We start from the raw sequence: 17,393 nt of genomic DNA, 5'->3' as shown, positions 1-17,393 counted from the left end.
GGAAAAGACTGGTTGTGTCTGCTGGGGTGGGGTGGGGGGAAGAGCTGGCTACTAGCTTTGAGGGCAATAACCATTCAGTTTTAAATATAAATAGCATTGCTAACTTTTACTTTTAGCAAACAATGGTCCAACGATCCACCACGATGGGCAAAGGACCGAATTCTGTTGCATCCAAATCCAGATTAAAATATACATACATTAAGTTTGAAAACGGACGACCAGTTATAAATCTAACCCGCTATATCCGTGGGCAGCAATTTAAATTCGCAGTGTAGACATGGCTCAGAAAATGCGACAGGAACCAAACGCCAGTCTTTCCTACTTTGAAGCATATCTGTCTAATAATGATAATGATAATAGGCCTAATAATAATAATAATAATAGAGTTGACTCGAATTTCTTCTCTCTCCCCGCTCAAGCAAGCAAACTAACCCGCAACCCAAATTTATTAGGAAGCGCACAAAGCTCAATCCTTGCATATTGTGAGGCGCCCACTCCCCTACTTCTTGTCGTCGGCCTGGGAGGCAGCCGGCAGCACCCCACTGCCCGGTCCCGGCGGCCTCTCGGGCCCCGGACTTCCCTGCAGCCTCCGCGGCTCGGCGGAAGCGGCTTTGGCCCGAGTCAGGTGTCATCGTCGTCGTCGGCAAGGCGAGCCCGCTGCCGGGTTAGAGGAGACGCGGGAGGCGGAGACTAGCAGGCAGGCAGGCAGGGGAGGGAGAAGATGGCGGAGGCAAAGTGAGTAGAGAACTCGGCGTGCCTGCGGCGGCGGGGTGGGCGGAGAGGGAGCGGGACTCGGCCGCGGGGCTGCAGCCGGCGAGCGGGGACCGGGGAGGGCGCTTCGCAGGGGATGCAGCTGCAGGGGGGCAGGGGGCTCCCATATATCTATACAGTATGTCTATATGCCTATGTATATGTATACCTAATAGGCAGCTGTAGAGTCTTCCCCGCGCTCCCTGCCTCTCCTGTTTTATGGTGACGGAGTTAAGTGACTCCTGACGCCTGTCAGTCAGAGGGAGACAGACAGACAGACAGACTGACGGTCAGCCTTAGGGGTGATTGTCATGCTGCCGCCACCACCACCCGTCTAGACGGCTCTACTTTTGCAAAGGGTGCTTGCTGCTCCTTGCCCTTCTGTTAAGCCGGAGAGAACGACGCATGTTTTCGTAGAGAGAGAGTTGCAGGATTGGGAGGGGGACCCCCGGGTTAGGGAGGGGATCCCCAATGGTCATCTAGTCCAACCCCCTGCAAGCCAGGGATCGCAGCTGAATCGCCAGGTCCAGAGCCAAGACAAGGCGCAGGGAACCTGTTGTCTTTCCAGACACCCACACCCAGTGCCGGATTTATGTATAAGCTAAACAAGCTATAGCATAGGGCCCCACTCTCTCCCCCCCCCCCCAAAAAAAAATTAAAGGGAAAAAAACCTGGATGTACATTTCCAAAATATAAGATAAATACAAATAAAATAAAACCTACATAAAGCAACAGTGTTTTGTGTTGTGTATGGACCTATTAGGTCCATAAATTACCCTATAGCATATATTCAACACAAAAAACAGCGACAATGTGTTGTTGACAAAGGACAGCTGGACATTTACAGGGCCCCGTTACCTTCAGTAGCTTAGGGCCTCATCAAACCTACATCCTGCCTTGCCCACCCACCCCACCACCTCTTCCTGTAACCAGCCAAAACTGAAATTGGGATAGCCCAAATTGGCTGGGTCAAAGACCATCCAGTTCAGGAAGTAGCTTGTCTACAACCAAGCCAGGAATGAAGGTTTCTTCTTGTGTGCTGTTTGTATTTATATCCCACCTGTACGCATAAAAGGAAGTGCAAGGCAAAATTATGTCATTTTCCCAATCCTCCCCCACCTGCCCAAATTTCATCCCATCTCCACCCAGTGAAGTCCATGCCTGAGAGGAGGTTTGAACCTGGTCCTAGCTCAGTGCTCCCAACTAACTGCAACACAATGTCCACCAGATTGCGCCCTGCAGTAGAGGTCATCCCTTTAGGACAAGGCACTTCATCAGGTCACTTACTATATCACAGAAGGCATAACAGGGAGTGGATGTAGTGTGGGTTTTGGTATTCAGGCGCTTTCTTCGTTTTCTGGTTTTTTGATGCAACAAATTTTCTGCTTTTTGAAAAGGTATCTTCACCCACCCCCCAACACTTATTCTAGTGTCATTTCTTCCTGGATTTTGAAGACGTATAATTATGTACAAGGTTTATATCAAGCTCTTATCAATTCCATCTAAGAATAAAGTGAGGTGGGGGAGAGTTTGTTAGGTTTTTTTAAAAAATTAACTTGAGGGATTTAAAAGCAAGGTCAGTCTGCGTCACCAGCGGCAGTAGAAATATCTTCAAGTCCTTCCTGCCTGCGTGTATGTATATTGTTTCTGTCTCTGGGTTGGCCTGCAGTGTTAGGCAATTTCTATTTATCCATCACTATGGCTCTTACGTTCCAACCCTGTCTTACTAGGTGACTGTAGACGGAGCCATGTGAGGTAAGCTACCACATGGCTATGTGTCCTCTCTGGAACTCACCGAGCTGAGTTGCACCATCACCAATTTTCTTGAGAGGTTGTAGAAGCATGGTAATGGCAATTTCATTGAAGTGGTTGCCTACAGATAGCTGTCCATACAGGTCAATCTGTGCATTTGTTTGGAATCTACTATTGTGTGGTCGATGGCTGTACTGTATAAATGGGATCCACTAAATCTGCTTGCAGTGCCCCTGTAGTGCACACTGAGAAAAGAGATACAGTCACTTGCCTCCTGCCCAAAGGCCGTAGCAAACCTCACCAGGAAGAGAAAACACCTTGCATGGTGCTTCCTGGCATGGCAACCACAAATAATGCTTGAAATAGCAAGCCAAACAAAAAATAAGCGGACTTGTGAGTCTAGTTATTGTGGTACTGTACAAAGGAGGTGTGTGTGTGTTGTTCATACAGAATGCAATTTAAAATAATTTCATTTAAAATCAATAGGAAATCTGCTATATAGGTATCTTGTTGTTTAGGATATTTGCTCCCCATTGTTTCAGAAAAGGTTGGAATAATTTGTAAACATACTACTGTATAGTATTCTGCATTCCAGACTGAGTATTTCTTTTGAAAATGCCTTCGTTTTTCAAGGCCACTGATGGTGCAATACCTTCACAAGGGAGCTTTGCAAGAGTTGCTTCAATACAGGAGATCTTTTCTTACCTTGCTTTATGTGCCACTCAACCATAAATTTGTGTGATACTGGTGCATTGCTCAAGAAGAGTTAATATAGTTAAGTATTGTAATAGTTAATAGTTGAGTCATCTTTAGTCTAATTTTTGAGAAATTGATGTATAAATTAAAGGTATCTCGGGGTGCAGCTACAATTCACTTTCTGTGAATTCCAGTGTGAACTGGCCTGATCTGTGTTTCCTTGCAGACTAATTATCCTTTGGAGTTTGTATTTCTCCAAATTTTGTGATGCAGTTCTCGGCTCAACAACAACAAACAAAATGAATTATTTTAGGATAAAACATGTTTAGAAATGCACACAGTGAGATAAAATATGTTAAATTAATACATTACAAAATACGTTTGTATACTACAAATACGTTTGGCAGGAATGAGTTTGTGAATGAACATGTGCAAAATTAACCCAGGCAGCAAATAGACAAATTTGTCCTTCCCTAGCAGAGACATCACCTTGCCAACAAAGGTCCGTATAGTTAAAGCTATGGTTTTCCCAGTAGTGATGTATGAAAGGGAGAGTTGGACCATAAAGAAGGCTGATAGCCAAAGAATTGATGCTTTTGAATGATGGTGCTGGAGGAGACTCTTGAGAGTCTCATGGACTGCAAGAAGATCAAACCTATCCATTCTGAAGGAAATCAGCCCTGAGTGCTCACTGGAAGGACAGATCCTGAAGTTGAGGCTCCAATACTTTGGCCACCTCATGAGAAGAGAAGACTCCATGGAAAAGAGTCCATGTTGGGAAAGATGGAGGGCACAAGGAGAAGGGGACGACAGAGGACGAGATGGTTGGACAATGTTCTCGAAGCTACTAACATGAGTCTGACCAAATTGCAGGAGGCAGTGGAAGACAGGAGTGCCTGGCGTGCTCTGGTCCATGGGGTCACGAAGAGCCGGACACGACTAAATGACTAAACATGTCCATAGAACCTTCCATATGCATGCGGAGATGATCTCTGCATGTGCATCCAAGCCCTCTTTTCCCTCCTTGCCCTGCACCTTTTACTGGTTGCACTTTCATGGTGCCATGTGTACTGCTGCTTAGCCAGATATTCTCTGTGATGAGAGCTCTTCCTCTGCATCATATTCAGTTATCTGATGGTCTGCTTTTATATAGGGCCCTGGCATATAGGCTACTCACACAAAATAGAATAATACTTGCTGGCATTCTGGAGAGGACCAGACCAGAAGATAACTCTTATGTGAGGGCGACTATACCTAGCACCGTGGCAAGAAGCCAAATTGAGTGTTTGTAAGGAGGTGGGCATCACAGAAAACAGGACCCCACATGCAGCCACAAAAGGTCTTGTCTGGGTAATAGTCTCTATGCAGAAATCTCTTGAGCTGTTGTAAATACTTTATTGTGTCCCCTGTCCCCCGTCAAATGTAAGACGGTTCCGTTTTATATTAATAGGACTGAAAAATGACTGACGGCCTTGTCATGTCTGCTTTAGGGGATTTACAAAAATTTGTTGGTGGGGAACGAACACTTGACTTAGCTTTCAGTTGAAGAGGAGCAGGCAAAATACATTTTTATTTATACAGGCCTCTGGCCTGCAAGCTGCCTTGCAAATATATTTGAATTGGTTTTAACTAATTTGGTGTCAAAAATTTTTTTGGGGACTGATGTTGTAGCTGCCCTTGGATCTTTTAAAAAAACTTTGTATTTTATAGCTGTTTTGTGGTATTTTTCTACCTATATTGGGGACAGTGCCATCAGACCAAGGCATTGCCCACTGATTTATGTCATTGACACATGGTCTCAGAACTGTGCCTGATGTCTGACTACAAACCCAGAACGAGGTTCTGGATGCAGTCTTGAATGTACACAGGTTTCAAACACTAGAGGACCTTCCAAAACCCAATAGTAGAGTCTGAAAACTCTATTTCCTGCTTTGTAGCAAAACATTGTAATGTACCTGTGGTTGCCTAGATCAGTAGGCAACCTGACTGTTGAACTGTGAAGAGAACTGCAAGTGATCGGGAACTACTATAGGAAGTCTGCACAGAGATGGCAATTAACTAAAAGTGAGACCTGATGGTCACCAGAGCAAAGAATGTTATGACAAGGCCATTCTGGACCAAAGGAAAGCTTAGGCTGCATAAATTGCAGAGTTGGGAGTGGGGAAATCAGCCTTCAAAACAAAACAAAAACAACCACCCACATGATCACATAACTAAGGCATACTTCTATGCCTTCTACATCAAGTACTCAAGAAAATTCCACACTCCTCACCAGCTCTCCCTACACACCCTCTGGATCAGACTGGCAGAATTCCTTTTTTCAGACACCTCTTTTTCCAACCTGTCAATCAAATATCTTGTTCTACATGGATCCGGTGTCACATTCGTGTATAACAAGTATTTTGACTGACAGCTTAGTCACCTGGAACGTTAAAGGGAGGGGGAAACCCTCCCCTAGAAGCTTTGTTTTGCACATTCTGAAGCTGGCAATCGTTTGCATCTTTTGATAGCGCTTATTCATAAGCAAGTGGAGGAGATGTAGCAGCAAGAGACGGCTTGTTTCTCCTACGCCACCTCTTATTCAGCAGATTCTCAGAGCACACAGAACTGCCTGCAGGTGTGGAGTACTGCTGCTGGCCTGCACTTCTGCACCCAACAAATTGCCAACTGAGCATAGTTTAAAAAAATGAAAAAAGGAAGTTGCGATCACTCTTCAACCCACTTCCACAAAGGTAGTCTAGGAAGTTTCTGTAAAGCTTATATGGAATGCTTTGGGATCCCTTTGCACCAGATACGCAGGTGGGAAGCAATAGCTGGTGGTGGATCTTTGCCCACATCTAGTGTGCAGGTTCTGAAAGAATGCATCAATTATCAGCACAGCACCCATGCTTTCAGCGGTCCAGCTTTTGGTGGTAATATTTTGGATTTTGAAGAGTTTGTGGTCAGTTGGATGAAAAGCCTTGAGGGAAGGCAGATGGCTATGACACTGGGGGCAAAATATAGAAAAGGGCACAAGAAGAAATGCCTTTTGAAGGCTTAGGTTATGAGTTCAGAGTAAGAGTTGATTGTGTGGCTCGGCTGAAGCTTCTGTGGGTGACTTCTGCTTTTCCGAGCAAAGCAAACCATTGAATAGAGTTAAGCTCAGAAACACTGCAAAAACTTGAGAGGTTTGCCTGTACATGCAGCACACCTCACCATGGAGCTAAAGACACCACCTACACAGCGAGTTCTGTTTTCTGAATGATGCTATCTAAACAAGGATAACTAAAACATGGATTCATCCCCTACGTAACCAACTGATCACTGTGCCCTTCCAAAGAGGGAATCCTGCAGGTACCACCCCATCAAAGAGGTTCATTTCGGAATTGGGCCATAATTAGGGTGGTAGCATCTCCCCTTGGAACATATCTATGTCTGCTACATATCAGAGAGGCAACTCCTCTATTGTCATTCAGTAAGTGCTAAAGACATTCCTGTTTCAGCAAGCCTTCAAAATAGAGATCTTTACCTCTGTATCAGATTTAAAACTTGTACGTGCTGTTTTTATTATACGGTGAATCACTTTGGGATGCCTCATAGGAAGCGACTCATAGATGAAACAAGCAATAATAACATAATAATACTGAGCACCAAAGGGTTGGGTTGACTGTTTCATTCTCTGTCCTGCTTGTCAGCACCTAGCTGGCTCCTGTTGGAAATAGGATGTTAGAATTGATATCTCTTTAGTCTGATCCGGGAAGACAGCTCTCCTATTCCTATGAAGTGCTTCAGATACACATGCACATTTGCTGAAAGGCTCCCTTTTTCTGTTCTACCCCATAGGGCACCAGCTTTGGAGTTACGTAAGTTTGCCCAGCCAGGTTTCTGATTTCAAAGTGTACCTTAGTCATTTTCTCTGCATGTTCTGTTTTTCTGGCACGGGGTTAAGTGTGCGAAGAACTGTTGCGCAAGCACCCCTTGAACTCACCTGACCATAGCACTTTGTGTCTTAACGAAACCTGTTTCAGAAATTGAGGACACCTTTCAAAGCCCATTTACTCAATGATGTTTTTGTGGGGAGAGGAGAGGCACATAGCAACACCAGAAATGGCTCAGTTGGTAGGGCCTGAGATTCCTAATCTCAGGGAAAGGGGCTAATCTCAGGGAAAGGGGCTGGAGCCTCACGTTTGGGCAAAAGATTCCTGCATTGCAGGAGTTGGACTAGATGGCCCTCGAGCCCCCTTCCTACTCTACAATTCTATAAAAAGCACCTCTTCTACGACCATAGAATTTCAGAGTTGGAATGGACCCTGACGATCACCTAGTCCAACCCCCTGCAATGCAGGAATATGCAGCTGTCCCATAGGGGGATCGAACCTACAACCTACACCATGCTTTAACCAACAGAGCTATTCAGGACTGAATCTTGTAGTAAAGTACACCAGGCCCTGCCTACCAATACTTTCTTCCTACTTCCAGTACTACCTAATAATGCTTGGGTGTGTTCCCATTCTTTTGTTTGCATATTGATCTAACCAAGTCAAATTACTGAAGTTGTCATCATTCGATTGTCAGGCACAAAATTCCATTGACTTCTGACTTCCGGCGAGGGCGCCATTGCTAGCGGTCGAGGGTTGTCTCGGCAGCGAGATGACCCTGGCTTCCCCGGGGGTTAGGAGCTCCGCTACCGTGCAGTGGACTCCGTTAAGCCGCGGGTCGAGCGTCCCGCGGTGTGGGCTCTCCAGCTGGCCCCTCTGCGCTGACCCTTTCTCCGCTCCCCTTGTAAAAGGGGTGCAGGAGTGAAAGGGCAACGGCGCGGGGCTGTGGAGGTTTTGCCCCAGCCGGGGAAGCTAAGTGGCGGCTGCCGCGGCGATGAGAGCATCGTTCTTACCTGAATTGAAGCAAAAAAGAAGAACCCCGTAAGCTGTGAGTACGGAGTTTAATTGGCCTCAAAATCTTTTTAATTGGCTTTTGGGGAGGAATGTCAAAAGGAAGTCCGTTCCTCTCCCTGCCGAATCGGAAGAAGTAACAATGTTTCTTGCTGTTGCTGCATTTGGCTGATACAGTGTATCTATTGAAGTTTCGCTGACAAGTACGATCTGTCAAAACCCCTGTTAGGGGAGGACTGAGACTTTTAAAGCATTTCTTCTCAAAGTTGGTGGAATATAATTTTTGCACCCTGATTAGGGAAAAATGGCGGCTGAAATTTGAGCCTAAAGATGGAAAAGTACTGAACTTTGTTATTCCCTGCCTGCTTCTGCCATTTTTGGTTTCGCTTTTAAAATGACTTTAGATCCGGGAATGACCCAAGGACAAAGGATAATTCTTTTGAAACTAGAACTCTTGAAATTAGAACGGCTGAATCAGAATGTCGACGAAAAGTTTTTTGGAATTGTCAAGGCTTCTGAGAACTTTGCTAATGAACCTGAGGAGAACCTTGCTAAAGAACTTGAGGAAATTTCCAAAGAACAAGATACAGTGACTATGCAACTCCAAGAAGAAGAAAAACCCTGTTGGTGTGAGAGGCCCAGGGTTGAACTTAGACACATTATATCCGATTTCTGGGGTGGGAGCCCAGAAATGAAGGAACAATTTTGGGAATTACAACTAAAAGTTGATTGGAAGTTTGAAATGGAGATGCTGGATGGTGAGGTATTATATTTCCTGAAGAACTTTGCAAGGATGTTTTTGGACAAGGCTTTGGCTCTTAGATACAAGGAAAAAGAGGACATTCTGGACAATGGTTTTGGAAAGGGGTGGAGGGAAGTCTGGTGGGTGATTCCGAGGTGGGGAGAAAAAATGGTAAGAAGAGGGGTAGGGTGAAAATTTTAGATGTGTAATCAGGAAGGCTTGCCATGGTACCCCGAAGTCAGAGTGTTAATTTTTTTTTTATTTGGAATAGAGAAGAGATGCTTGGACTGTTTTTAAAGAAGGGTAGTTTAATATTATATAAGGTTTGAATTAGAAATACCAGCAGCAGTTTTAGTGGTATAAGAAATAGATAAGGTCACAAGAAGTTAAGATTTGTATTAAGAAGTTATATTTTGATATTTTGATGTTAAATGATTTAAATTTTAAAGATGATTATAATGAATTTAGGTGAATGAATTGTTGAAATAGATGGAAAGTTACTGAAGTAAATTAGAATTGGAAGCAGAGGAGAGAACGGGGGAAGTCCCCCAAGTTAGATTCGAAATAAGATTTTGATTAAATGTATGCAGTGTTGGTGTTCCGGTGTGGGTATGTATTCTTTTTTATTTCTGTTTTTCTTGTTGTATTTGTTGTTGTTGTTGTTGTTGTTGTTTTTATATTGTATTTGTATTTGTTTTGATGTGGAAAACCAATAAATTTTTGTTAAAAAACAAAACAAAAACAAAATTCCATTGACTTCTAAGCAGCCACACTGCTGCATCTTCTTTCCCTGTCAAAGCAACACCCTAGCTATCTGTGTAGCTACTCTGACTCTATTCCTGATAAGTTCAACTTAAAGCTAGGTTGTAGAGTTTATTATGCAATCTCTAATAACTTATTATCACAGCAATTTGTGGAAGCACCTCTTTGGGAGGTTGCCACATCTACTTGGTATGTTTATGTTTGTGGTAAAATGATGTGTGCCAGGCTTTGGCTAAAGAAAACAAAATAAAAGAAAACAGGCTATGCTACTTCTTTGTTTCACCATTACCCCATGAATGTTTGGCTGCCTATGACATTCCATGTTCATTTCTCATCTTTTGGGGAGACGGGCCTTAAATCTTTCAGCAATAGAGATCAACAGTCCTAGTATCAGTTTTGTCAAGATTAAATAGTTCCCGAAGCAGTGATGATGAACCAGAAAGTTTAGTAAAAATCATTTTATTTCCATTTTGTTTTCTGCAACTTTCTAGGCAGATGGCGGTTATGGTTGTTACTCAACTAAGTCTTACATAGAGTAGACCCATTGAAATAAATGAGCATGGGTAAGTTAGGTCCATTGGTGTCAATAGGTCTACTCTGAATAAAACCTGAATGCACACCACCCCAGGATTTAAAGCTTTTATTCACAAATGAGGAATAGAATTTTATTGTACTAAAATAAATGAAAGCTGGGAATTCTTGCCAATTAAGCTGAATATCTGGGTGTTATTTTTTCATATAGAAAAGCACCTCCTTATGCGTGTTTTAAGGTGATGCTACATTTATCTTTATATCAGCAACTTTTTTTTTTAAAGCATATATAAGCCTTTCTTGCTCACACACGTTAGAGTGCATTCATTACGGAACCTGATGCCTCTGTATTTTAGTGGGCGGATGAGACACGCACCAAGAGCGGCTGTGCTTGTTTTCTGCTCAGAAGCATCTTTGGAATGGGTTGAATCCACCAACCACTTACTCCCTGTAAAGTAGCTCTCCAAAGGTGCACAAGGATTGAAAGCTGCAGAATTTGGCTAGTAGAAGTCCTCGTGAGTTAATGCCATGCTGCCGCAGCCTTCTTCAGAGATTATATATGTGTGCGTTCCATAATTATATTGTTTGTTTGTTTTGTTTTGCACAGGAGTTGGAGTACACCCTGAAATAAGAAAAATAGTATTGCTTCAAGCTTCTTGGTCATCCTCCCTTCTCTCCCAACATATGCGTTGCATTTTGCTGTAAGTACAGGCGGCCATGGCAGATGACGATGATACGCAGCCATCCAGCCCAAAGAAGTGCGGTCCGTACATTTCCTCGGTGACCAGCCACAGCCTGAACTTGATGATCCGTGGGATAGTCCTGTTTTTAATTGGTGTCTTTCTTGCTCTAGTATTAAACTTGCTACAGATTCAAAGAAACGTCACCTTGTTTCCACCGGATGTGATCACCAGCGTCTTCTCTTCGGCTTGGTGGGTACCGCTTTGCTGTGGAACAGCATCAGGTATGTCGGAACAAATGCAGCTGGAGAGAAACCTTATTAGGGAAAACATCATGGGCTTGATTCAGTCCTCAGAAGCACCATTTGGCGTTTCCTCCTCCTTTCCTCCCAAGACGCCTGTGGACATGAACCGGGCAGGGGCCGTTAAGAGGAACATGAGGTCTAGCTGCACCTTTTGTATCCATGCACATCCCTGTCTCCTCTGCTCAGCCATGGAGAATGAGGTGGACAGAGAGTCATGGATGTGGGAGGTCCATCATGTAGCCCTGACTTTCCACATAGCAACTTGATGTGCTGATAACTCACGTGTGCACATCGGAGGATATGCAGATGCTGGATTCATGCAACTGTGCTACCCAGTTACAGCTCCCCTGCTTGCTGCTAGTAGGGATTAGCTTGCTGGGATGTCTTCGATTCTGGCAGAGGAAAGAGTGCCAGGCATTTTCCATTCATCATTGCTTCTCATGGGCCAATCTGGGCATAGCATCCCAGTGCTGGATTTACGTATAAGCTAAACAAGCTATAGCTTAGGGCCCCGCTCTCTTGGGCCCCCCAAAAAAATTTAAAGGAAAAAACCTGGATGTACATTTCCACAATATAAGATAAAAAACAAATAAAATAAAACCTACATACAGCAACAGTGATTTGTGTAGGCTTCTATGATGTAAGTAATGGGCCCTGCCTGCTAGCCTGCTCCCTAAAATATCACTGGTTTGCTCATTTCTGTATTTAGGTTGCCTACATTCTGCATGTGCAAATGGCTTTAGATACCTATTAGGTCCATAAATTACCATATAGCATATATTCAACACAAAAAACACTGACAATTTGCTGTTGACAAAGGGCAGCTGGACATATAAAGGGCCCCATTACCTTCAGTAGCTTAGGGCCTCATCAAACCTAAATCCGGCCCTGCATCAACCACATGACTGGCCCTAGGCAGAGAGGGAGGCCTAGCTAATCTGGACCAGGGCTGGTGGGAGGGGATGCCAACACTGCTTCCGCTACAGTCCCAGTCCAGATTGCACTTTCTCTCCCATGGCTGCAGTTTAGGAAAGAAAAAGCAGTGATCCAACTTCATAAAAAAAAATCTGATTTCCATTTCCATTTGGTGGTCCAAATTTATTTATTTTAAAAATCTGATTTATAGTAGAAATGTTCTTAAATTTCGCAAGGCAATGCTCGTTTTAAGTAAGTAGCATGGTGTGCTGAATTCTTTTGACTGAGCGGAATTTCTGTAAGCCAGACTGCTGGTGCGGGCTGATGAGAGTTATAGCCCAAAACATCTGGAGAACCCCAGGTTGGGTAAGGCTGCTGTAGTACAATGGCATCTAGATTTCTGTGGCAGGGTAGGGTACATATCTTTCCAGTCTCCCTACCACTGATTCAGCCAATATTTTAATGAATTCAGTTGCTGCATAAGATCTTTTTATCAGCGGAAACCTCTTGGCAGTGGAGTCAGGGGGCAGCACTAGGGGAAGGTTCTATTGTAAGTAAACCTCACATAATATGCCAATATTTTCCTGGGTTGCTGCTTGTCAGATTCTGATACAGGTCAATAAACCGATCTATTGTCTAGGAAACAGATTTTTTGTTGTTGCTGCTGAAGATAATCTTCAAGGCTAGGTATCTTGCATTATCTAATTACTTTCCTTTTGTACCTTTTCAAGGAGTTAATACACCACAGATTTCACAGAGGATTCAGATTTGAAAGGAATTGTCTGTGTAAATTGTCTGTATGTGTTGGTTTTCTTTTCTCGGTTGTGTGTGTGCACGTGCGCACACTTGGAATATTTTGGTCACAGTTAGAGACTCGTTTTATCTGTAAACTGCCTGCCTGTCATCGTTCCTTTTTATTTATGTATTTTTTGCCCATCTGAAATCCTTGAGTATGTTACTGCACCATTTGCTTCATTTTTATTTTACACCTAGATTGGCAATTCTAGACACAAGCATTTGTTTGGCTTGATTGTCTTTCGCCATCCTTCTCCAACCTGGTCCCTCTGGAGGTTTAGAGTACAGCTCCCAGCATCCCACACTGTTGTTGTTGTTGTTTGTTGTTGCTGCTGCTGCTGCTGCTTGCTTTTATTAGGCACTTTTCCCACAAAGGTGACTCGAAGCGATTTGCAAAAATGGGACAAACATTAAAAACGGATACAGTGGTACCTCGGGTTACAAACACTTCAGGTTACAAATGCTTCGGGTTACAAACTCCACTAACCCGGTAGTAGTTGCGAACTTTGCCACAGGATGAGAACAGAAATCGTGCGCCGGCAGCAGCGGGAGGCCCCATTAGCGAAAGCCCACCTCAGGTTAAGAACAGTTTCAGGCTAAGAACGGACTTCCGGAACGAATTAAGTTCGTAACCTGAGGTACCACTGTATTAGGAACCCAAACAGAATGAGAACCTAAAAACACATCCATATATAGGTCTCAAACACACCCCACTAAAAGAGGCCACAGATAGCTGAAACCCTCCAAATTAAGGGGCTAAAGCCTGGGTTCAAAGAGATGTTTTTGCCTGGTGCCTGAAAATACATAGCGGTGGTGCCAGGCATGCCTCCTGGGGGAGAGTGTTTCACAAGCAGGATGCTGTCAGTCAAAAGGCTTGCTTTCATGTTTCCACCCTCTGCACCTCTCTCAATGGGTGCACATGGAGAAGGGCCTCAGGTGATGAACACAGTCTGACTTGGTTCATGTGGGGACAGGTGATCCTTTAGAGTGAGCTGCAGGAGGCTTTATCGGTCAGAACCAGCACACTGGTTTCCCACATTGCTTGGGGCTAATGGAAGTTCTAGTCCAAAGTGTCTGGAGGGCATTCAACAAAGCTAAAGTCATGGGCAGTGGCGGAAACTTTTTTGCTAGTGTATTTCATCTGTGGAAAGTTTTCCATTTGTAAAAAAATAAAAAATAAAAAAATGTCATTTCGTAAAATTAACTAGTAATGTAATGAATGGTTACCAGTATGATATCAGCCAATTTAGGGAGCATCAGGGAATGGCAAATTTGGCAGAAGTCATAATTGTTCCTTTCGCTTTTTGTTGTTGTTATTTACAGCTGTGATTGGGTTATTGTACCCCTGCATGGATCGACACCTGGGAGAGCCACACAAATTTAAGAGGGAATGGTCCAGTGTGATGCGGTGTGTGGCAGTCTTTGTTGGTATAAATCATGCCAGTGCTGTATCCTTCTCTATGGTAATGAAGTTGGCAGCCGCATCCAAACTTTTTTCTAGGAAGCCAAAAGCTAAACAACAGCTGCCCTGCTCACTTCATGGGGATTGCATGCCTGGTGCACTTCCCGACGTGGCAGTTAATTTATTAGTTGCCCTTCCATTGTTAACTCAGGGTGATTTGCAACAGTTTCAAGCTACATGTTTAAAATAACTTAATAAACACAATAAAAAATCCAGTGTGGCTGAAGAAAGCTTGGCCATAAACAGCAGCGAGAAGCAATAAAGTATTAAGAAATAACATTATCGTGACACAAGAGTTCACACTAATGATAGGGTGCATGTAAATGTTTAGCAAGGTGGCTATCCCAAGGAAGGCACTTTTGCAAGCCAACACCCACGCATGAGTAATTGCATACCTACTAAACAAGCATTTGAAACATCATGCCTTTGATCTAGTCCTAAGAGTGCTGCAAATGGTCAGCTAGGGATGTTCCAGCTAGATCTGATTTTCAGAAAGCTGTTCAGTATCAGGAAAATCAGAGTTGTGTGGTGCTTACTGGCAATCCCTTTGTGGCAAAGCCTCAAAACAATTAGTCAGTGTTCCGCTGATCTTCCGAAACTGTTCCTTAACGACGCTCGCAGAAAGTGGATTTTGCCAACAACATCCAGTTGTCCCTCACACTTGCTGCACTTTCAATTGGGTTGTGGTGGACGTTCGATCGATCTCGAAGTGGCTTCGGCCTGGGAATAGGAATTGCATTTCTTGCCACATTGGTGACTCAGCTTCTCGTCTACAATGGAGTTTATCAGTAAGTGTTTTCTGTTCAGTATGACGATTGTAATGGTAGGATATTAGAGGAGGTATCGGACTAATGCTAATGAAATACTAAAAACTATTCTGACTCCTTGCCCAACGTGCATTAATCCCATCAGAATGAGCACAACTCAGAGGTGTGCAAGATTGCATCTGAGGATTTGCATGGGCCTGTCCTTTCGCCTTTGGGACTGTGTGCTTCTACACCTGCATGCTCTGTTTAAAAAGAAGAAATAGAAGGGGAGAGGTGTTCAAGCAGCAGGACCCCACACTTGTGTTCCCAACCTTGCAGCAGATGCCTGCCCTCTTCCCAGCTTACAAGGTCAAGGGAAAAGCTTAGGGGTGTTTTGGCAGCTGCATTGCCAATGACCCATGAGCAGCTTAGCCAAAGCGCCTAGGGCCAAAACAACAACCCTATTGCTACCTTTCCAATCTTAAACTTGGAGCTAGGGAAGGAAGCCTGGCGTCACCTGGAGGTGCAGCATGGGGTCAGGGGACAAGCGGAGGGGCCTGGCTGCAAGCTTTTGCTTGACTTCCAGTGCTCTATTCTGACATTGTGGGCTGGACTTAAGGTGCCATGCTGATTCCAATGGAAGATCTGCCATCAGCTCTGCTGGGCAAGGGCTGGTGTCCCGGCCACTGCAGCACAATGCTGCTTATGGGTCTTTTTGCAAAGCTTCAATGCACAGTGAGCAGGCTGTGTCTCATTTTTCAGAAATGGGACTGTGTCGGCTGCATTAGCACAAGCTATTACATGTACTGGTGCAGTCTTGAGCCTAGGCAACAGCGTCAGAGTGTTGGAGGTTTCCTGTTTCTTTGAGCATTGTTTCAGGCCTAACCGTGACTCTCTATCTCTCCTTAGATACACATCTCCTGACTTCCTTTATGTGCGTTCCTGGTTACCCTGTATATTTTTTGCTGGTGGAATAACTATGGGGAACATTGGCAGGCAGCTGGCAATGGTAAGTTAGTCTGTCAGTGCTGGGATTATTTGCAGCATACTTGTGAATAATTTTGTCTACCTTTAGATGTGTGAGCCATCCTTTGCAGGCCACATCCAGATAACTGTACTGCTGTTCAGGAAGCTCAACATACAGCAGTACCTGTGCTTTCCAACCCTGCCATATTCTCCACTTAACTACAGTTGCTATTCAGTTCACAGTGCCTTGTAGGAAAAAACCCAGGATGTACCTGATGCTGTCTGTGCATGAGCAGAACTCCTACTTGCATAATGGGACTTCATCTTCTCAGCTACCCCTGTAAACTTACCCCACAACATGCCCTCAAAACCTGCTTTGGATGGCTGGGAGACCTAGAGAAGTTTGGTAGGGGGTGGGAAAGCTGCAGAGCACATGACAGGATCATGAAGTCCTGCTGCATGAGTGGAAATCTGCTGAATACAACATTGGATTCAGCCTGCAGATTGTAGGAATAAGGTGGAAAGCTGGGCTCCTAGAAAATTTACCATGCTGAGCTCTACTCATTTGCATCTCTTGTTCTCGATTTTTACAGTGTATCCTTTATTGTGTGCATGTCATTCTTGGAGACACTTACCACTTAATTTATGTGTTTTTATTTTGTAGTACGAATGCAAAGTTATTGCAGAAAAGTCTCATCAAGACTGAAAAAGAGCAAAACATACCTTTCTCAAGGAGGATGAATGACAGACCTGGAAGAACTGGCACCAAGGAGTACTTGATTATAGTGTTTCAAAACAGTCGTCACCCTCTCTTGTGTCTTCTTCTGCTCTCACTTTTTGTCCCTCTTGGCCTGTTCCACCTGCAAAAGACACTTTTTACTGCAATCTGTGATTGCTACGTCTGTAATTCACTTGAAAATCCTGGCATCTTGGTATCTGATCAGTGTGAAATTCTGCTGGAATGCAACATGCTGGACAAGGTGTTGGTTTTTAGATAGGAGCCTTTATAAAGTAAGCTAGTCTTGCCATTTACCACCCTCTTATTTGCATAATGTTCCTGTGCCAAAACAATCTCTCTCTCTCTCTCTCTCTCTCTCTCTCTCTCTCTCTCTCTCTCTCTCGGTTGCATTCCTTTTTTTACCTTTCCCTGGAAAACTTGGGGGATTAAATGTTATTAGAGTGTTGCTATTTTATTATTCAGGCCAGAGTGATGTAAAGGTGGCCTGAAAAGGCATTAAGGACAGTAAATCAGAAATATAATTCAATGCTGTGACTTCACTTGTCCCTACCCCACCCCACCCCAAAAATCAACAGGTTAGTTGTATGTCAGGTACAGTTATACACAACCAACTTGTTCCATGTCATGGGTTGATTGTATATTGGATGTAAAACCAACCTGGACCATTCTGCATGTGTACAGGTG

At 44.0% G+C, this 17,393-nt stretch overlaps 1 protein-coding gene across 2 annotated transcripts; it reads left to right on the top strand.

Annotated features, from left to right (window-relative positions):
- The first annotated feature begins 628 nt into the window (after positions 1-628).
- Positions 629-16,683, top strand: INSIG2 (insulin induced gene 2). 2 transcript variants are annotated; one of them, XM_033163694.1, is made up of 7 exons: positions 630-735; positions 10,709-10,802; positions 10,955-11,065; positions 14,120-14,244; positions 14,880-15,046; positions 15,914-16,013; positions 16,635-16,683. In XM_033163694.1, exons 4-7 carry the CDS (start codon positions 14,146-14,148, stop codon positions 16,674-16,676), a joined length of 408 nt encoding a protein of 135 aa, XP_033019585.1. In that variant the 5' UTR covers positions 630-735; positions 10,709-10,802; positions 10,955-11,065; positions 14,120-14,145; the 3' UTR covers positions 16,677-16,683. The 2 variants fall into 2 exon arrangements, with proteins under 2 accessions (XP_033019575.1, XP_033019585.1); XM_033163684.1 differs by having other exon boundaries at positions 629-735; positions 10,709-11,065.
- Positions 16,684-17,393: the final 710 nt, after the last annotated feature.

The sequence above is a fragment of the Lacerta agilis genome, chromosome 1, assembly GCF_009819535.1.
Source record: "Lacerta agilis isolate rLacAgi1 chromosome 1, rLacAgi1.pri, whole genome shotgun sequence".
Lineage (NCBI taxonomy): Eukaryota > Metazoa > Chordata > Lepidosauria > Squamata > Lacertidae > Lacerta > Lacerta agilis.
Note: the sequence above shows the minus strand (reverse complement) of the source record. Positions and strands in the feature narration are given on the sequence as shown.